We start from the raw sequence: 18,828 nt of genomic DNA, 5'->3' as shown, positions 1-18,828 counted from the left end.
GACGAACGACTTCACCTCCCATCCACACGTTGGGGACAAGGGCAGAGCCGACACCTCTCAGGTGGGAACATTCAGCGAAGGCAACACTGTAAAATGCCTTGCGCCGGGTTGGTGCTTAAGTCAAGTGCACAGAGTCAGGATCAATACATATCACTAATTGAGCACTTATTAAGTACTAGGCTAAGTTCTTCCCATGCGTGATCCTACCGAATCTTCCCACCAGCTCTGTGAAGTGGGAGCCATTCATTTTCCCATTGATTAATACCTGGTGAAGGTTGGGCAGGGGTTGTTGATTGCAGCTCAGAGGGGGAGGATGTCTAGCCCAGTAATCAGTCTTCTCCCTTCCGAGCCTCATCTACCCCATGCTCAGCTGCTAGGGACGGGTGGGTGGGAGAGGGGTGGGGCTGGCTGCAGAGAGTACCAGGGAAAGGGAGCCCACGTGGCAATGGCGTAGAGGGAACCAGGCAGGCTTGCTGCACCTCCCTGGGCCAGTTTCCTCTCTGGGCCTCCATCTTCCCGTCGGTAAAATGGGTGCTGATAGGCTACGGATCCTGATTCAATAAAAGTCCCCCCTAGAAAGCATCTAGCCCAGAACGTGTATTAGGTTAACGTTGCAAAATGTTTGTGGGAGGGTCCCCTCCACCTTCTCCTGTGCGATGGCAGCCTTACCGACTTTGTCTGCCACTCTAGCTGCTTTCTGAAAAGAGACCCACTGGCTTCACCCAAGAGTGGGGTACCAGGCACTGTGACAGGCTAGCGGGGGACACGCGTTTGTGGGCAGGGAGAGGAGGCATCTGGGCCCAGCAGCCAGGCCAGTCCCCCCAGCTGCCCAGGGAGCAGGTTCAGGGAGGTAAGGGGGGGGAGCCCTCCTCCCCCCTAGTCCAGCCGCCACTTCCTCTCCAGCCACCTTTCTTATCTCCCTTTCATGCCGTGGAGGAGTGGATTCAAAGGCTCCGGAGCAGCAGGCACGGAGGTTTGAGCCAGCTTTGTATTTTCTTTTAAACTGCAGTTGAAAGAGACCAAGGGAACTTCAGCCGAGGGACTTCCTTGGCCCACGGGCCAGTGGGGCCCACAAAGTGGGAGGGGGCCAGCAGGCGGAGGAGGAGGGAGGCCGGCAGGGGGGCTCACATGGGCAGGAGGGGCTTGGGGCCGAAGTGTGCAGAGGCAAGCCTGAATGTCGCCCACCCACCCGAGGCTCAGAGGCTCAGAATCTCTCTGCTGTGTCAGGGCTGCTTACAGACAGCTCTGCTGGCTCCTGTAGCCTGAGAGCTGATGGGGGGGTGGGGAGGGGGGAGGCTTGGGGCTTGGGGACCAGGGCCCGGCAAGTGCACTCTCCCCTCTCCTGGGGCTCTGTCAACCCCTGCGCTCTTAGCTCCTCACTTCCATGGCCTTGCTTATCTGGACCCCGTGCATAGACGCCCCCCCTTTTCCCTCCCAGCCCACACTCCTCCCCGGTTGCCCACGCACACACGCCCTCTTCCAGAAACCCAGGCCAAGCACCTCAGCGTAGTCCTGGACCCCTCTCCATCTCTTACCTCCCTTTTCAGCCTGTCTCCCAAAGCTGATCACACCTCGCACCCTCTGTGGCTGATCGCCCCGGCCCAGGCCACTGTCACATTTAACCCCCAGTTGAGCTCCTGCTTTCCCCCTCAGCCCCCAGTCTATTCTCGAACAGCCACCAGAGGTATCCCGTCAGGCAATGACCCCTCCTTGGCTCAAATGGCGACACCATCCCGTGATTCCCACCTCATCTAGAGTCGAGTCCAAAGACCTTACAATGGCTGATCACTCTGCCCCTCACCAACCATGCTGGTTTCCTCGCTGTTCCTCCAACGTGCTGGGCAAACTACTACCTCAGGGCCTTTGCACTGGCTGTTCTCTGCCCTTGGAACACTCTTCCCTTAGACATGGGCCCGACTCCTTCACTTCAGTGAGGTCTCTGTTGAAATGTCTCCTTCTCAGGGAGGCCTTCTTCTAAGAGCAACAACACCCTCTTCTTCCCAGTCCCTTTCCCTGGCCTTCCTCCCCGGTTTCTTACTAGCCCTTCACACATCTGACATATGTACACCCTTTCCATCAGTTTGCTGACAGTCTAGCCCTCCCCCACAAAGCCAGGAGCTTTTCTGTCTTGTTCAGGGCTGTATCCCCAGCCTCTAAAACAGGGCTTCGTATGTAATGGGTGCTCAATAAATGCTCAAAGAAGGAAGCCAGCTTCAAGACCGGCTCTTCGCCTTTCAGCTTGGGATCCTTCCCAGGTCTTTGCTCCTGCCCATCAGCTTTTGCCTCCTGCAACTCAGCCATCGGCGCTGGGTTTCTTTCTCTTTGCCCCGCCTCAGCCCCGCCCCTCACTCTGCCCTCGTCCCTCCCCCCCCATATCCGCCCCGCCCCCCGGCTCACCAGCCTCCATGGCCAGCACCGTGATGTTGTGCCAGCCCGCGGTCTCGCGGTCCAGCCCCTTGCCCGTCACGATGGCGCCCGTGTCCGCATCGATATCAAAGATCTGATCCAAATCCGAGTCACGGTCAATGGCGTACCTGAGGGAGGCAGGGAGGGGCTGATTGGAGGTGTCCTGGCATCAGGTGGAGCCCATGCCCATGTCCCCTCCAACCCACCCTAAAAGAGGGACCACCTGCCAGGGAGACCCCGGGAGCAGAGACACTCTTTCCAACAGAGGAGCGGTGGAAAGGGATCTGGGTTTGGATCTCTGTTGCACCGGTACCTGCTGTGTGACCGCGGGCACCCTCAACCTTTCTGAGCCTCAGTTTCCGCAGCTGGGTAATGGGGCTAATAATTTGCACCCCACAGCTGTGACGGCTGGAAGCGGGCAAAGACCCTGGCACAGCGCCATAGCACCCACTGCACATTCTATCATCGTTCCATAAGAGGTGACCCTAGAATTGGGCTTGTCAAGGGGGCGGGGCAGGCAGTCCGGGCTGGGAGGGAACAGAGGTGCAAAGAATCCTTCCGAGAATGTCGGGCAGGGATTGTTCAGAGAGTGGCAAACGGTGCCAAACGCGCAGAACGGGGAAGCAGGCAGAGCGTGGCCCCGGGCCCCCCCCCCCCCCCCCCCCCGGGCGCAGAATTCAGGGCTTGGACGTGTCGGGGAGGGGGGGAGGGGAATTCGGAGCAGGAAAGAGGGGGTCGGCGTGGAGGCCCCAGCCCAGGGACCCGGGCTGAGCGAGTGCGGTGGCGAGGGGTCTGGGCGGCGGTGGGGGTGGGGGGGTGGCCGGCGGCCCCTCCCCGCCTGCGCAGCACGCGCGAGCTAATCTGCGGCTTTTCAGTTGCCGCGTGAAAAAGCCCTTTGTTCCGCCTTCTTCCCGGGCCTTTGTGCGGCGGCTCCAGGCCTGAAAGGCCCGTGTCCAACACATGTCTCGGGCGGCGGCCCAGAGAGGCCCCGCCAGCTCCGGCCGCCGCTTCCCGGCGCTGATAACGCGGGCGGGGGGCGCCGCCGGGCTGCGCGGCCCACAAAGGCCTCGAATGCCAAGCAAGGGCGCATTGTGCGACGAGGACAAAGAAGCTCGGCAGGGCGGGGCTCAGCCTGAGCCGCCAGGCCCCTCCCACAGGGCGGAGAGGGGCCCTTTCCCCATCTCCCAGAAGGGAAACTGAGGCCCAGGAAGGTGAGGACACGAGAAACGCCCCCTGCTGGAGGCACAAAGTCCCGAGGTGGACCCTTCAGTGGGGCTTAGCTGCATTACCAAACTTTCGGGGGCCTCCGTTTCTTCATCTGTTAAATGGGAATGATGACACCCAGTGGAACTGACGGGTCTGAGACAGAGCTGGGTTTGAATCCTGGCCTGCCTCCTCTACCGGTGTGACCTTGGACAAGTCACTGACCTCCTTGGCCTCTGTTTATCTGGAAAACGGGTGATTCATACTCATCTCACATGGGTGTGGGTTAGAGGAGCTAATTCATGGGACTGGGCGTAGGTGAAGCCCTTATTCTTTGCATAGTTACTAGGTTGGGGGCAAAGGCAGCGAAGGCAAACTGTGTGACCAACTATAAAAGGCTGTGCCTGTGGGGACAGTGGGCATTACAGCCAGGCTCCCCAGCCCCCACTAACTCTCCTTCCTGTCCCTCAGCTGCTAAACCCACCCCCTCCTTGCCCCTGACCAACCTGGGCCCTCCTGACCCGGGTGAGAGTGACCTAAGATGACACTTCCTGCTTTTCCTGCAGCCAGCTCTCTGTGCGTTCCTTTGCGCCCAGACGTTGAGTGCCTCCTCTGTGCTACGTCCCGGGATAAAAGGGCAAAACGAGATAGATGAGGTGACCGCCTAGCATCCTGTGATGCTGATGGGATCTCCCCCGTCTTACAGAGGAAGACACTGGGGCTCAGAGAGGAAACTTGCCAAGCTTAGGACTGCCACGTACGGTTGTGCAGGCTGTGTCCTGCACAAAGGTACCAGGCTGAAGGGGTGAAGCGGAGTGAAAGTCTAACCAGTCAGTGTTCAGCTTGCCAACCACGTGTCCTAGCTGAGGGAGTATCTTCTCAGAGAGGGATTTTTTTCCTTATTTATGCAAAGATGCCATGTGGGCTAGTGATGACCCTGCCTAAAATTGCACAGGGACTGTCACAGAATTGGAATTTGTACCCATACTGGGGACTCTAGACCCAGAGTTCTTTTTAGCTCGTTGAACCATCCAAAACTGCGAAGCACGGCGCCTCAGGTCCCCTTTGCCCCCAGCCTGGCCCTGACAGATGTTTGGGTCCAGAGGAGGAAGAACCAACCTCTGAGTGTCAGCTCAGCTGGAAGGAACCTCCTCTTGGTTTTACCGGTGGGAGAACAGAGTCCAGGAGAAGGCCAAGGCCTGCACAGCCTGGGGCTCCTGATCACTGGGGGGAGCCGGGGGTGTGAGAGCTTGTGGAAGGATGCCTACCACCTTCTCGCTTCTCCCCTTCCTGCTCAGACCTCCCTCCTGTTCTCTCTCCTCCCAGCTTCTCTCTTGTTCCCTCCTGGAGGGGAAGGGGGCGGCTGGAATCTAAGTGGAGGCAGCTGTTCCCAAGGCCGTGGGGCGGGCCGCAGGGACCTGCCATTAACCAGCAAAAGACTTGGGGCTGCAGGTCAGCGTGGCTGGCTGAGCCCAGGTGGTTTTGTTCCAGCTCAAGAAGCCAGCCAGTGAGCGGGAGGGAGGGGTGGAGGGGCGCGGGAGGGAGGGGTGGAGGGGCGCGGGAGGGAGGCAGAGAGCACGACCTGGCAAACATGGGGGGGGCGGGAGGGGGGAGGCTTGTGGACCTCACGTGTAGGTGCATGAGTTGTGCGGCTGGTCTGTGTTGTGGGTGGAAACCGTGTGTGTGTGTGTGTGTGTGTGTGTGTGTGTGTGTGTGTGTGTGAGAGAGAGAGAGAGAGAGAGAGAGAGAGAGAGAGAGAGATACTGCTGTGCTGTTGGAAAAGCAAACGCTCGAGAGAGGCAGCCGCTTAGCCCTGGGTGTGGGTCCAAGTCTACGATGCCCCTGACAAGTCACTTCCATCTTTGAACCTTAATTTTGAGCAAAATGGAAATGATAATCCTACCTTGCGAGTTGCTGGGAGGATTAAATGCCTAGCTGGGGGATAAGGTGCCTAGCTGAGCTCTAGGAAAATTACTCCGTGAGAGGGAACTATTGTTATTCTAATTATTATTCAGAACCGTCTGGTAAGGGGTACTCAGGAGCCCCTCCCACCCAGAATGTGGTCCGTGTGCTCTGGGTTGGGGGGGGGGGTTGTGGGAGGCACGCTGTATGGTCGGCCCAGAGTATTGCCAGCGGGCTGAGAAGGGCAGGAGGCAGCTGTGAGTCTGGAAGGTCCTGCTCCTGGTTCAGTCCGCCGGGGCCTGGAGGGCAGGAAGGGGAAGCAGCACAGGTGTGGGTGGAGAAGTGCAGCGAGAGAGTGTGGGTAGGTGTCAGCTAGTGTGCGTGCGCGTGCGTGTGCACGCTTGTGCACGCGTGCAGGGGAGGCCCCGGGATGGAGGTCTGCAGGGCCGATCTGGTGCCCAGCGGCCTTCGTTTGAAATCTAGCTGTGTGGCCTTGGGTAAATCACTTAATCTCTCTGTTCTTCAGTTTCCTCCTCTTAAGAATGGAGATACTATCAATACCTGCCTTACTGCTGACCCCGCGGCGGCGAGGATTAGACAAGCGACTAGCCGCACAACACTCGCGAGAGCACTGGGCACCTGCCGCGTGCCCGGTGGGTCAGCTCTGATGCTTTTTGCCAGGCCTGAGGGCGGGCTTTACACGCGTGAGCTCCTCAGATCTTCCCGGGTACTCTTATCACCCCCATGTCGCAGATGAGGAAACTGGGCTCTCAGAAGCCGGACGCCTTGCCCTGGGTCGAAAGGGCTGCGTAGTGGCAGAGCCAGGTTCCCAGCCCACACGGGTCCAGGGCCTCAGGTCCTAAGAACACGCCCCTCAGGGCCAGCCGGGTACACCTGCGGGCACTCCCACACACTCTAACAGCCCCAACTGCCGCTGTCGTCAAGGTTAAGGGTGGGAGGAGTGGGGAGGGTACTGCTTCCTGGCCCCGGGTGTGCATGTGGTTTTTCTCCAGGTAACTATCTGCATAGACAGCGCACACACAGGCACGATAAACACGAAAGGCTGAGGCTCCCGCGTGTATGGCCTGCCCAGCGCTCCCCTGTGGGCTCGGTAGGTGAGGGAGCTACTGGAGGGAGAATCTCTTCAGATGCAAAAGGGGCTCCCCCACCCGCCAGCAGGGAGTCCCCTCTGCCCCCTCCACCCCCCCCCCCCCCCGCCCACACCCTGCCCCCCCCCAGCCCCGGCTTAAGACACCCACTTAAAGCCCACACATGATGCCTGGGAATTCGTATGTGGTTAGTACTGGCTGCGGAATGAAGGGTAGAAACGGGTGGCCAGGCCACGAAGAAAAATAGTAATGTCCATTTCCTGAGGACCTACTATGTGCCAAACAAGCCTCCCTCCAACCCTGGGAGCGCCAAGCACAGAACCTAGCAGGGCACAGGAGACATTTCATACCTATTTTTTTTTTTTTTTTGAGTAAAAGAATGAGGCGGGTACTATCGTGATGCCCATTTTAGAGATGGGAAAACTGGGGCTCGCTGTGGGTCCAGTGATTTTCCCACGGTTCTATAACTGAGCTGGGATTCCGAGCCAGGCCCTCTTTGATTCCAGAGCCTACGTACTTTCTGCCGCACCCCACTGTGGAGAGCTGGGAGGAAATGAGATATTTGCTCCCTCTGGTCTGGTGTGGGCTTGGCTGTTTTCAGTGTTCAAGGGAGACCCGCCGGGCTGTAGGGCTATGCTGGGCTGATCAAGGGCCTCTCTGCCCCTCAGAGATGAGCCCATCCGAGCACCGTCCTTCCTCCCTCCAAAGCTTCCAAGGCTTCCCATCGCCTAAGCACAGAGTCCTAGTGCTTCGCCTGACGTTCAGGGTCCTTCCCAGCCTGTCCCAAGAACCCCTCTGTCCTCATCGCCGCACACCCTGACACGAGCTCGTCCAGCTAATCATCCTGCGGCTGGACTTAACCTCCTGGCTCCATGGCTCTGTTCCTATCGCCCGGAGCTCCCCGTCACCCCAACCTGGAGCGCCCTCTCCCTGGTCCAACCTCGCCTCTTCAGCCTTGTTCTGGGGCCTTCTGGGGAAGCCTGGGCTCACTCCCCTCCGTGGCGCACACCGATTACTTGCCCTTCCGTGGAGTTCTGTACTCCCCCAGCCCCTGCCTCAGGCCAAGACCACTGGGACTTTGATCTGTCACTAGATGCCTTCACGTGGGGGCCTAGCCCTCCTGTCGGCTCGCGTCTGATTCGCCTCTGTGCCTTCCGCACAGGGGAGGACACCTAACCACACAGAGAGTAAGAAGCAGGGGTGGACACGAACCGGAGGCTGGACTCAAGAAGCTGACAATAATGGGTGAAACCATTCCTTCCTCTTTCAAGCGGCATGACACTGGGAGAGTCACTTCTCCTCTCTGTGCTTCAGCTCCCTGATTCCTCCTGAGGGGGAAATGCCACAATACAAGGCACTGTCCACTCTCCCCAGTGCAGAACTCAGAAGGACATCACTCTGTGTATCTGCACCTCTGCATTCCCCAGGTGCCTAATGTGGTAGGCAAAATCTCCCAGGACACCACTTAATGTCTTCACCTCCAGGAACATACCAAGCCGCCCCTGCCTCAGGACCTTTGCACTCGCTGTTCCCTCCACCTGAACCTGACCGCTCTTCCTCACAGCTTCACAGGTCGGCCTCTCTCTGTATCTGATCTCAGCTCATCTGTCAACTCCTCAACTACTCATTCCATAGAAGCCCCTGCTGCCCCAACCCTCCTTATCCCATTACCCTGTTTACTCCCTTCATAGCTCTTCTCAGCAATTATTTCAAGACTGTGTCAACGAATGCTTCACTACTTGTTGACTGTGTCCCCGCCCCGGGAGAAGGCAGACTCTACGCGTCTGGGGAAGAGGCTTTTTTACCTTTGTTTCCCCTTGACTCAACGTGTAGGTGGTGACTTGAGTCCCTGACCCTTAGAGATCAGGAGCTGGGATACAAGCTGGGCTCTGGGCAGTACATGGGTCCCATGAGGAGCCCTTCTGTCTCTCAGTGGCACCTCACCGGCCTCTTGTTTCCATGTCTGTCCTCTGTAGGCGGGGGTGCTCCTCCCCAGCTCTGCCCTTGGCTGAGTCAGCTTCCCCGGGCCTGGCTCAGGGCCGGGCGGGCATGAGGAGGAGCTGGGTAAATGTTTGTGGTGTTAAATTGGACCTGTCTCGAGCTCCTCCTCGCTGAGGAGCCCCAGGGAAGGGGCCAGCAAAGAGAGATGAAAGAAGGTGAGAAGCTGGTTTCAAAGTTGGCCCTTTCCGAGCAGATAAAAGCCGGAGGAAAGGGAAGCCGAGGGAGGGAGGAGGGGGGAGACTGAGAGGGGGTGTGAGAGCCACACTGCAGGGGAGGGGAGCAGGCAGACAGGAGCACTAACCTGGGAGGCAAGGACTCAGCTCCTACTCCTGGCTCTCAACTCCCTGGGAGGGTCCGGGGGCACCTCCTCCCCGGCCTGGCCCTCAGTTTCCTCCCAAACGTGGGTGACGATTCCCTCCTGGGAGAGGTCTGCGGTCCAGCCAGAGGCTAGGGAGATGCCGCCAGATGCTGGGCGGAAGGGCAACGGAGGAGCTCAGAGGCGACAGGACGGCTCTGGCAGTGAGGAGGGCAGGGGCGGCCCAGGCCCTCTGGACAGAGGCCCTCGAGGCCTGTCAGACTTGGCTTTTGCTGCCTCGTCTCCCTCAGTCCACTGTAGCCATCACAGCGGCACATCTACCACTCCTCTGCCTCCATCTGTCTGCACATGCTGTTCCTCTGCCTGGAATGCCCTTCACCTCGTATTTACACCTGACCATACACAGGGACCAGCTCGGTTAGTTTCCTGCCTCCTCCAAGGAGGTCTTTTAAGACCCCTGAGGGCATTTCCCAGTCTGGGAGCCCACAGACAGTGGCAGGATGGCCTCTCTGCGTCCTCACCCGGGGCCGCCGTGTAAGATTGCACAGGCTGTGCACTGTACAACTCAGAGAACCATTCCCATGGATGGTGATGGGAATGTTACCCATGCGGAATTGTGTAATGCAGAGATCCTCAAACTAACCTCCTTTCTCCCTCTCTTCACTGCTCGGCCACATAGCTGGTTCAGGGACAACTTACTTATTATGTACAGGGGTTTTGGGGAGGAAGCAGGGAGCTCAGGAATCTCCTTCCTGTCTGTCCAACAATGGCCATTGCCCCTACCCCCTGACGTCCTCTGGATCAGTTTCGGCTGCAGCCTTTCTTCCCTTCTCTTCTGTCCGACCTTCTTCCAGCTTGGGTCACAGTCAGGGACACCGACAGAGCTGCAGCGTCCCCTCCCCTCGACCCTCCTGCCTCCCTCCCTGCTCGCCCCTCTCTCTCCCTGTGTCTGTTTCTCTTTCTTCCCCTTTCTGGCTTTCTCAGCAAATCTCCGCTGTCTCTACATTGTCAGGTAGGCCCTCTGCCTCTTTTAGGTACTCCCCCTCTTTCCACTGGCTCCCCCCTCTCTCTGGCCTCCTCCTCCCACTGGGGGTCTCTCCCCATCCCCTTGAGTCTCTCTCTGTCTCTTTTCTGTCACCATGCAGGCAGTGAGTGTCCACTAAGTGCTGGGCGTCAGGCTAGGCCCTGAGGGTAAACAGAAACCCCTACCCTCACGGAGCTTATCTTATAGTGGAACGGAGACACGCAAAGTAGTCAGAAAAATAGGTCGTATGTTAGATCGTGATGCGGTGGGGCTGGGGGCTGGGGGGGGGGGTGCCGAGCAAAGACCGGGGGTGGGGGGGAAGTAAGACGACAGATTGCGGGGGTACTAAGGAGGGGAACATTCTAGGCGGAGGAATCAACAGTCACAAAGGGCCCGGAGGCCGAGAGTGAGCTTGGTACGTCTGTGGGGCTGTGAGGGGGCCAGTGTGGCTGAGCAGAGAACTAGGAAGCAGGGCCATGGGAGCAAGGGTCAGAGAGCGTACAGAGCTCATGGCTCTGGGGGTTATTGTGAGAGCTTGGTCTTTTATTCTGAGCCAGATGGGCGCCTCTGGGGGGTGGGGGTGGGGGTGGGGAGGCTCTGAGCAGAGGGGGGCGGTGCTCTGATTTCAGTTTGGGCAGCATCGAGAGCCTCCCGGGCCAGTTCCGGATTAAAGAGGGGGCGGGGCAGGAGCAGGGAGACCCGCGCGGGGTAGAGGGAAGTGCAGGAATGGGGGTAGCAGCAGACGTGGAGAGAGGCGGTCGGATTCCGGATAGCCTGCTAAAGCGGGGATGGCGGGGACGGGCCGGGGTTCGGAGGGAGGTGTGAGAGAGAGAGGCGGGAGTCAGGGGGTCTCCAATATTTTTGATCTGAACAACCGTTAGGGTGTTTATGTTTTTGTTTTCTTTGGGTGGAGAGACCTGGAGCTGAACATGGTGAAGTCTGGGGTGCCTAGGGGAGCCAGATGGCCAGGTGAGCAAGAGTGTGGAATCGGGGGTCATAGGCATGTGGATGGATAGGCTGAGGGCACCGAGGGAGCCAGTATAGACAGAGGAGAGGGGCTGAGCCCGGTTCACTCTGCGGCGTCTGTCGCTCCTGGGTCTCCCTCCTTGTCCTGAGTCCCTTGCCTCTCGGTGACCGTTCTCACACCTGTTTCCTTGGTCTCTGTGTCCACCCTCCTTCTCTCCCCCCCCCCCCCGCCCCTCCCCCTGTGCCCGCAGTCCGTCCGCGGGGCGGTGGCGGGATAGCAGGCAGCAGGCGTGGCCCCGGGCGGGGGTCTCACCGGACGGGCCGGTTGGCGGCGTCGGGGTCCCGCGCCGTCACCACGCCGACCAGGGAGCCCACCTGCGCGTCCTCCTGCACCTCCAGGAGGCCGGAGGGCGGCCGGAACTCGGGGGGCTCGTCCACGTCGGTCACGGCCACGCGCACGATCGCCTGGTCGCGGAACGTGCCCAAGTCAGCGAAGCGGGGATCCACGAACTTGTTGAGGGCCTCCAGGACCACGGTGTGCACGGGCTGGGACTCGAAGTCCAGGCGCTGCGGGGAGGGAGCAGAGGGCGGGTGAGGGGGCCGGGTGGGGTCCGCGTGGGGAGAGGAGGTGAGGGGGGCGGGCCCAGAGGGGGCGGGGCTGGCCCAAGGTCACGTCGACCCTGCCGGGGAGCCCGAGTAATGGACTGCACCAAGGAACCGGCGGTTGGAGACCCAGACCAACCTTCCCTGGTCGCAGGTGGGCAAAGTGAGACGGCAGGGGACAGTCTTGCCTAGGGACACACAGCCCATCAGGGCTAAAGGCCACTGCCCGCCCCCCACCCCCAACTTCCCGCCTCCCAGCACAGAATGTTGGGGCATTTGATTCATGTATTAATTCACGAAGCACTTACTAGGCACCAGTGTTTTAAATACATTCACTCATCTAATTTTACAACCTCCCTAAGAGGCTTGGGTTGTGATTATCTCATTTTACACACGAGCACGTGGAGGCCCAGAAGGCTCTGTAACTTCGCCCAAGGTCACTTAGTCACCGGCAGAGGCAGGATTCAAACCCGGGGCCAGCGCAGCTCTCCAGCCCTGGCCCCTCCTCACGGGAGAGGACAGCGCACTGGTTCTGCGGCTGACTAGCTGTGTGTCTGTGGGCCATCTATTTAGCCTCTCTGGGCCTCAGTTGTGAGGGTTAAAGAGACATTCCCCCGGTGTGCTGTGTAGGCAGCAGCAACTAATGTGAGTTGAGCCTGATAAGCCAGGCTGCCTTAGAGCTTTCCTTGGAAATCTGGCTAAACCCATGCTGAGCCTTGCTTCCCATCAGGGAGTACTAATGGGTGACCTTCTGATGAATGAGCTCCAGGGCTGTGTGTCCGCTCCGGCCTTCTAAAGACAACGCCTTACAGCAAAGAGAAATCACAGTGGTGGAGCTCAGCCACCTCAGTAGTGTGGGGGGAGCTATCTGAGTGGCAAGGGTAACCTTCCTGGGGACCTGCTCCGTGCATAGCGACCCTCCGTTTCTCTCAGAACATCCCCCCCCCCCCCCCCGGGGACCTTCTCCAGCAGCAAAAAGACCACCTCCGTCCTCTGTCCTGTTGCCTGGGAAATCAGGACGCAGGGAGGCTGGCGGTAGCCAAGCCTGTGAGTGAGCGATGGGCTTTGGAGCCAGGCCATCAATCAGACATGGGCTCCGCTCCCCGAGCCAGCGAGCCAGCGTGACTCCACAGAGACGCCTCAGGCGCCAGGGCTGGAGCAGGTGGGAGGGGCCCGGGATGGGGGGAGGGGATTAGGAGCAGCCTGGGGGTGAGAGCAAATGCAGAGGCGGGACCTGGGACCTGACTCTGCTGCTCTGTGATGCTGGTCCCCATCTGTGAAATGGGCTCATCTTCCAGTGAGGACAAATGGAGCTCAGAAGACTGAAAGCCATGTAAGCTTAAAAGGGTAGATTCTGGGGGCGCCTGGGTGGCTCAGTTGGTTAAGCATCCCACTCCTGATTGCGGCTCAGGCCTTGATCTTACCGGGTTCGTGAGATTGAGCCCCACATCGGGCTCTGTGCTGGCAGCACAGAGCCTACTTGGGTTCTCTCTCTCCCCTCCCCTCTCTCTCTGCACCTGCCCCCCAAATACATAAATAAACATTTAAAAAAAGTGTGGGGTGCCTGGATGGCTCCGTCATGATCTTATGGCTTGTGGACTCCAGCCCCATGTCGGACTTCACGCTGACAGCGTGGGTCCTATTTTGGATTCTCTGTCTCCCTCTCTCTCTGTCCCTCCCCCCGCCCCAAATAAATAAAAACATCTTTAAAAATTATTTAAAAAAAAAAAAGGGTGGATTCTGGAGCCAGACTGCCTGGGCTCATAGCCCTACTCTGCTCTGCAAGGTACGTGACCTTGGATGCAGATTACTGAATTTTCATGGCCTCAGTTTCTCATCTATAAAACGGGCAATAATAGTACCCTAGGGATCGAATAAGTTAATACATGAAAAGCAGTTGAAGAGTGCCTAGCACACAGTCTACACTTTATTATTAGTAGTAATAGCTATTATATTTTAATCTTATGGGAAGTAGCTGGGGAAACTGGGGGTCTTCTCTTTTCACACCCTGGAGGCCAGGTAGGGAGCAGGTCGTTAGATGCTCATTGAGTGAAAGAAGGGCCCTCGGGGCAGGTGTTGCTGTGGGTCCCAGAAGGCAGGACCCAGGCTGACAGCAGCAGATTTAGGGCGACACAATCTGGCTGAGTGGGGGGGGAGAGCTAGCTTCTGGACAAGGGCAGGGAGCGAGCATCCCATCCTGGAGTGACCAGACCAACCGGGGTTCAAATCCGGACTCTGCCCCCTCCTGGTGTGACCCTGGGCCAGCCCTTTTGCCCCTCTGAGCCTCTGTTTTCTCACTGGCAAAAACGGGCCGAAGGACTGAAGTCTCTTCGGAGGGAACCACGAGAATTAAAGGAAATGATGAGAGTCAAGGGTGTGGACTCGAAGGAGCCCGTGGCAGTGATCACAGGAGCACAGAGCCAAATCTGGTTTGAATCCTGGCTCGCGTAACTGGCTGTGCAACCTTCACAGGCCGCGTATCCTCTCTGGGCCTCTTTTTCTCATTTGCAAAATGGGACCGGTACCACCACTGTTTCCCCAGGCTGGTCCTGGGTCTGTGGAGCGACCTCATCTCTGGAGCCGAGTGGGGTGGGGCCGTCTGGCTGCTCTGAGGCCTCCCAGACCCGGCCACCCTGGGTCTGCCTCCCCCTGTCCCTCGAGGCAGCGGGGGCGGGGGGGGGGGGCACACCTTCTGCACTACAATGATGGCCTCCTGAGTGTCGCTGTCCGTGGTGACCTTGAACACATGGCCGCCGCTGCCGCTCTCCTCCTTGAGGTGGTAAGTCATGTCTGTGTTCTCGCCCACGTCTGAGTCCTCGGCCTTCACTCGTCCCACAGCCGTGCCGATGGGGGCCGACTCCTGAATGCTGAACTGGTACATCTCTGTAGGGGACACAGCTGTGAACAGGGATGGGGAGCAGCCCCTACCCTGACTTCCACCAGCTTTAGGGGACAGGAGGCGGGGGGGTCCAGATGGGCTCCGGGGAGGACAGTGTCTGCAAGGGGCTCCCAAGCGGGCAGTGCAAAGAGGAGGGTCCTCATTCTGACCCTGGGTTTATTTGCTGATTGGTTAGGGAAAGTGCCTGCAGATTGGAGGGCTTCGGTTTCCCCATCTGCCCACGAGGGGCACAGAGGAGCACAGCGGTCAAGGCCCAGGCTCTGGAGTCAGCCCTGGCTGTGTAATCCTCAGCCTTGGTGTCCTCATCTGTAGAATGGAAATAATCATAGTGTCTTCCTAACAGCCCTGCCATTATCCCGATTAACTGAGATGATGGGGCATGAAAAGTGCTTAGTACAGAGCCTGGCCCATGGTGGCTACTCGATAACAGGAACAAACTATATTACGGTAGTGGGGCTTCATGCTGATTTTTCTGTTGCCGTTGGTGTTCATGACATTGATTCCTTCATTTCCACAGATTTGTTAAGCACCTGCGACATCTCAGATGCAGTTCTAGGCACCGGGCTTATGGCAACAAGCAAAACAGACCCAAATCCCAGCTCTCAGTGCCTTCCTCTTACGCAGGAAGAGAAAGACACAAACAATCACATCAGTAAAACAGGCAGTATATCAAATGGTGATAGGTGCTTCGGAGAAAAATAAAGTAGGGGAAGGGGAACGGAGAATACCGATGAGGGTGTGTGTGGAGTTTTAAATAGGGGAATCGAGAAAGGCTCCCGGGGAAGATGGCATTTTTGCAAAAGTCTGAGGGAGGTGAGGGAGTAGGCCAAGCAGATATTTGGGAAAGAGCATTCCAGACAGAGGGAATGGCAGGTGCAAAGGCCCTGAGGTGGGTGTAAATGCCTGGCGTGTTTGAAGAATGGCAAGATGGCCGTTGTGGCTGGAGGGGAGAAGCAGAGAAGAAACAAGAAGAAATGAGGTCAGATGGGACAGAAGCAGGACCCTGCTCTCGTCCCAGAGTTGAGGCCGAGATGAGGGTCATTTGCGAAGTGATGGGCCAGTACAGGTGACGCAGGGGCCGTGGAGCTGGGGATGTGCCTCTTGGAGTCCCCAAGCCTGGATGACTTGTGTGAAACGGCGGCCTCTGATTCATTCTCACACAACAGCAGGCGCGGGGCTCTTTCTAAAACAGGCTGATGGTGCCACTCCCCTGCTTGAATCCCTTCCGTAGCTCCCGCTGCCCTGAGGTGAGGCTGTCGAGACCTTGGGCCTGCCCCACAGGACGCCTGCTGCCTGGCCCCTGCCGAAGTCTGCAGCCTCAGCCTCCCTCTCCCCGAGCCCAGACCTGCCCGAGGTACGTGTAATGCCTTATCTCCCTCTCTTTTCCCTTCTCTTGCGCCCTCCCCAATTCCTACCCTTCCTTCAGTCTTCCTGAATGTTCCCTCCTCCAGGGAGCCTTCTCAGACTGACCTCCAGGCTCTGCTCCTGTGCCCCAGGGCCACCAAGCTCATCCCGCTTCGTAAGGCTTCCCTCATTTCCCTCTCCCTTTCTGCCTGTTCTCTCCCCGCTCTCTCGTCTCTCCTCTGTCTGGGGTGTGAGCTCCTGGAAGGCAGGAACCGTATCTCTTATTCATCAGGCGTCCTCGAAGCCTGGCGGAACACCAAACTGTCACATAAATGAAATGTGTGAGTGACTAGGGAGTGAATGAACAGAAGGAGCAGGAGTTACTCGTCGACGCTCGCCGGGTTAACCCGGATTCAAGAGTCTGACAATAGCAAGTGGTGGTGAGGATGTCCTCCAGCGGGTGCGTGCATTTTTTCGTGGGGGGAACAGTCTGGCTTCATTTAGTAAGGCTGAAGATGAGTACCTCCCATGAGGCAACTATTACCCTCTTCCTCTGTACACACACTGGGGAAATGCGCGCCAAACGCGACTTGGAGATGTTCAGCGAGGTACAACAATGTATGCAGCAGTATCCCTCATAATGGCCTCAAACTGGAAACAAACCAAATGTCCGTGGACATAGAATGGGTACATGGTGGAACACGATCCAGCAATGAAAATGAATACATTGTAGCCACAAGCATGACCTACGAATTTTAAGAGCGGGGGTGGGGGGGGGGAGCAAGACACAACCAGGTTATATGGTAGGATTCTGTTTATATAAGGTTAAAAAAAACAGGTGAACTTAAGGAGGGATGTCAGGTGATGCGTGTATAGGTCAAGCGACTCCAAAGCAAAGAGGTGGCAATCTCAAAAGCAGATGGTGCTTAACTCTGGAGGAGGGGGTGTGGGGGTGAGTTATGATCAGGAAAGGCACATGGAGGCTTGAGGGGGGGGTGGTCGTCAAGGGTGGTTGCGGGAAGTGTCCGCTTTAGAATTATTTGCCAAACGGGCCATTTATATTTTACACCCTCCCGTTTGGGTGCGTGGCTCACAATAAAGAAACGTTCAAAAGAGAGAAAGAATGAATAAGCGAATGAGTAGACAAGAGTCTTCCGGGGGCCCGGGGGCCCTCTCCTCTGCTCGGCCCCACTGCTTGCGGCTCAGAGCTGGCACAGAGCCCCGCACAACTGGGCATGAGACTGGGAGGTCCCCACCTGTCCCCACGCTGCCTCCAAGCGCCCCCATCAGCAGTGCGGCTGGGCCGGGGGAGTGGGCAGGCCAGTTTCCACACCGGGCTCCCTGGCCCCCGGCGACACAGAGCTGGCTCCCGGCTCTGCCCACCCCACTCTGAGTCTGGGCCGAGGCGCTAGGCCCTGATGATGGTGAGCTCTCAGCTAAGGGATTGGATTCCCTTATCTCGCGGGGGTCAGTCCCCTGTGGCGGGCCTAATGTGAGAGCAGCAGACCTCAAGTAATGACTCTCCGATAGGGATCAGCCCGGCTCCCCGCGGCATTTAGTCTCTGCCAGCCTCGGTAGCTTCCCCAGTGCGGCTCCCAGCCGAGGCCTGGACAGAGGGGCTGGCTGGGCTGATGGGGAGGTGAGGGGCTCGGCCAGAGAGCCAGCCTCCCGTCCCCGGTTGTGCCAGGAAAGGCGGAGAGCGGAAAGAATTCAGAACAGGGCCCTGTCCTCTGGGCTCACTGTGCGGACGGGCCTGTCACCCCGGACCTCAGCTTCTCCATGCTCGGCCTGGGTCTGGCTGCGGTCGCTGTCTGCACCCCCGTGTCCCCCACCAGTCCTACCCTTTGCAAACTTGGGTCTGCGGCACATCACATGGAATAAGCCGGGGGCTGGAGCAGGTGGACGGATGGGGCTCAGCCTCGGCAGGAAGCAAGGCGAGGGGTGGGAAGGTAACCGCGTTACGTGGCCGCGTGGGAAATCAGACAACTCTGAGGGCTTCCTCTGCAGGAAGCACGATGGGCGGGGGCCTGGGGGTAAGTGGGTGACTTGGGTGGACAGACAGACAGATTCCAGTCCTTCCTTTGGCCGAAGCCGAAGGGGAAGCATGAGGTCATGCGGTCGCTTGGTGGTCTGGAAGGAAGAACGGACACCCCCAGGACCCCCGCCACGGCAGCCTGACGGGAGAGGTGCTGGGCGTCTACCGGGCAGATGCAGATGTGACCGTGTCCCCCTGGGAAGGCCTCACTCACTCTGCGGGAAGCGGGGTGGGTTGTCGTTGACGTCGGTGACCACAATGGTGACGGTGGTGGAGCCCGAGAGGCCGCCCAGCTGGCCCGCCATGTCTGTGGCCTGGATCACCACCTCGTAGCGCTCCTGGCTCTCGCGGTCGAGGTCGGGCACGGCCGTCCGGATCACGCCTGTGGGTGAGTGAGAGTGAGGCCACGGATGTCCCCCCCCCCCCCCCCCCCACGAGCTGGCGGCTGACACGGAGACCCCGCCACGGGCAGCGGCCGGGCTTGGGCAAGTTCAGGAGGGGAGCGTGGAAGACGCGGAGGTGGCAATGTCCAGAAGCAGGCCCAGCGGCCGGCGCGCACGAGGGCACACGCTCCCCCACGCGCTCACGCAGATGTGCTCGTACAGATAACTCGCACTCACACCTGCTCAAACAGATGTGCTCTTCATCTGTCGGTGGCACTCACCAGAGCCAGGTTCGCGGAGTGTTACAGGGACCCGACTCACTCACCCGGATTCACATACCGGGTACGTCCCATACACTTACATAAGAGCGCACGCAAGAACGTACGTGAGATCGCACACACGCCCACGCACGTGCACCCTCACGGCTACAAGTGCGCACTCTTATTTTCACCCACCCCTCTCCACCCCGGAGTCAGCCCTAGGGTCCCTGTGCCCGGCCCTAGATGCTCTGTCCAGGCACTAGCTGACCACTGGTCAGGTGATCCTTCAAGCTGTCAGGGCAAGAGGGGCAGGGGCCGCAGGAATGGGGGTGACCGCAAGATTAATTCTGCCGAGCGGAAGGCCGGGCTTCTTGTCT

General features: G+C 58.7%; 1 protein-coding gene and 1 long non-coding RNA gene across 2 annotated transcripts in view; one reads left to right on the top strand and one right to left on the bottom strand.

Annotated features, from left to right (window-relative positions):
- The window catches only part of CDH22 (cadherin 22), a 66,611-nt gene that overhangs the window by 19,148 nt on the left and 28,635 nt on the right, over positions 1-18,828 (bottom strand). Inside the window, exons 4-7 of the mRNA XM_023251172.2 lie at positions 18,023-18,190; positions 14,220-14,413; positions 11,241-11,494; positions 2,398-2,534 (exon numbers count right to left, since the gene is read on the bottom strand). Of these exons, the coding sequence (XP_023106940.2) occupies positions 2,398-2,534; positions 11,241-11,494; positions 14,220-14,413; positions 18,023-18,190 (753 nt within the window). The remainder of the gene's footprint in view (positions 1-2,397; positions 2,535-11,240; positions 11,495-14,219; positions 14,414-18,022; positions 18,191-18,828) is intronic.
- LOC109497971 lies at positions 3,187-8,837 on the top strand. Its single transcript, XR_002740951.2, has 4 exons — positions 3,187-3,617; positions 6,038-6,215; positions 6,525-6,622; positions 7,783-8,837. It is a non-coding gene; the product is annotated as an uncharacterized LOC109497971 (long non-coding RNA).

Source organism: Felis catus, chromosome A3 (assembly GCF_018350175.1).
Source record: "Felis catus isolate Fca126 chromosome A3, F.catus_Fca126_mat1.0, whole genome shotgun sequence".
NCBI classification, from domain to species: domain Eukaryota; kingdom Metazoa; phylum Chordata; class Mammalia; order Carnivora; family Felidae; genus Felis; species Felis catus.
This window is presented reverse-complemented; position numbering and strand designations above follow the sequence as displayed.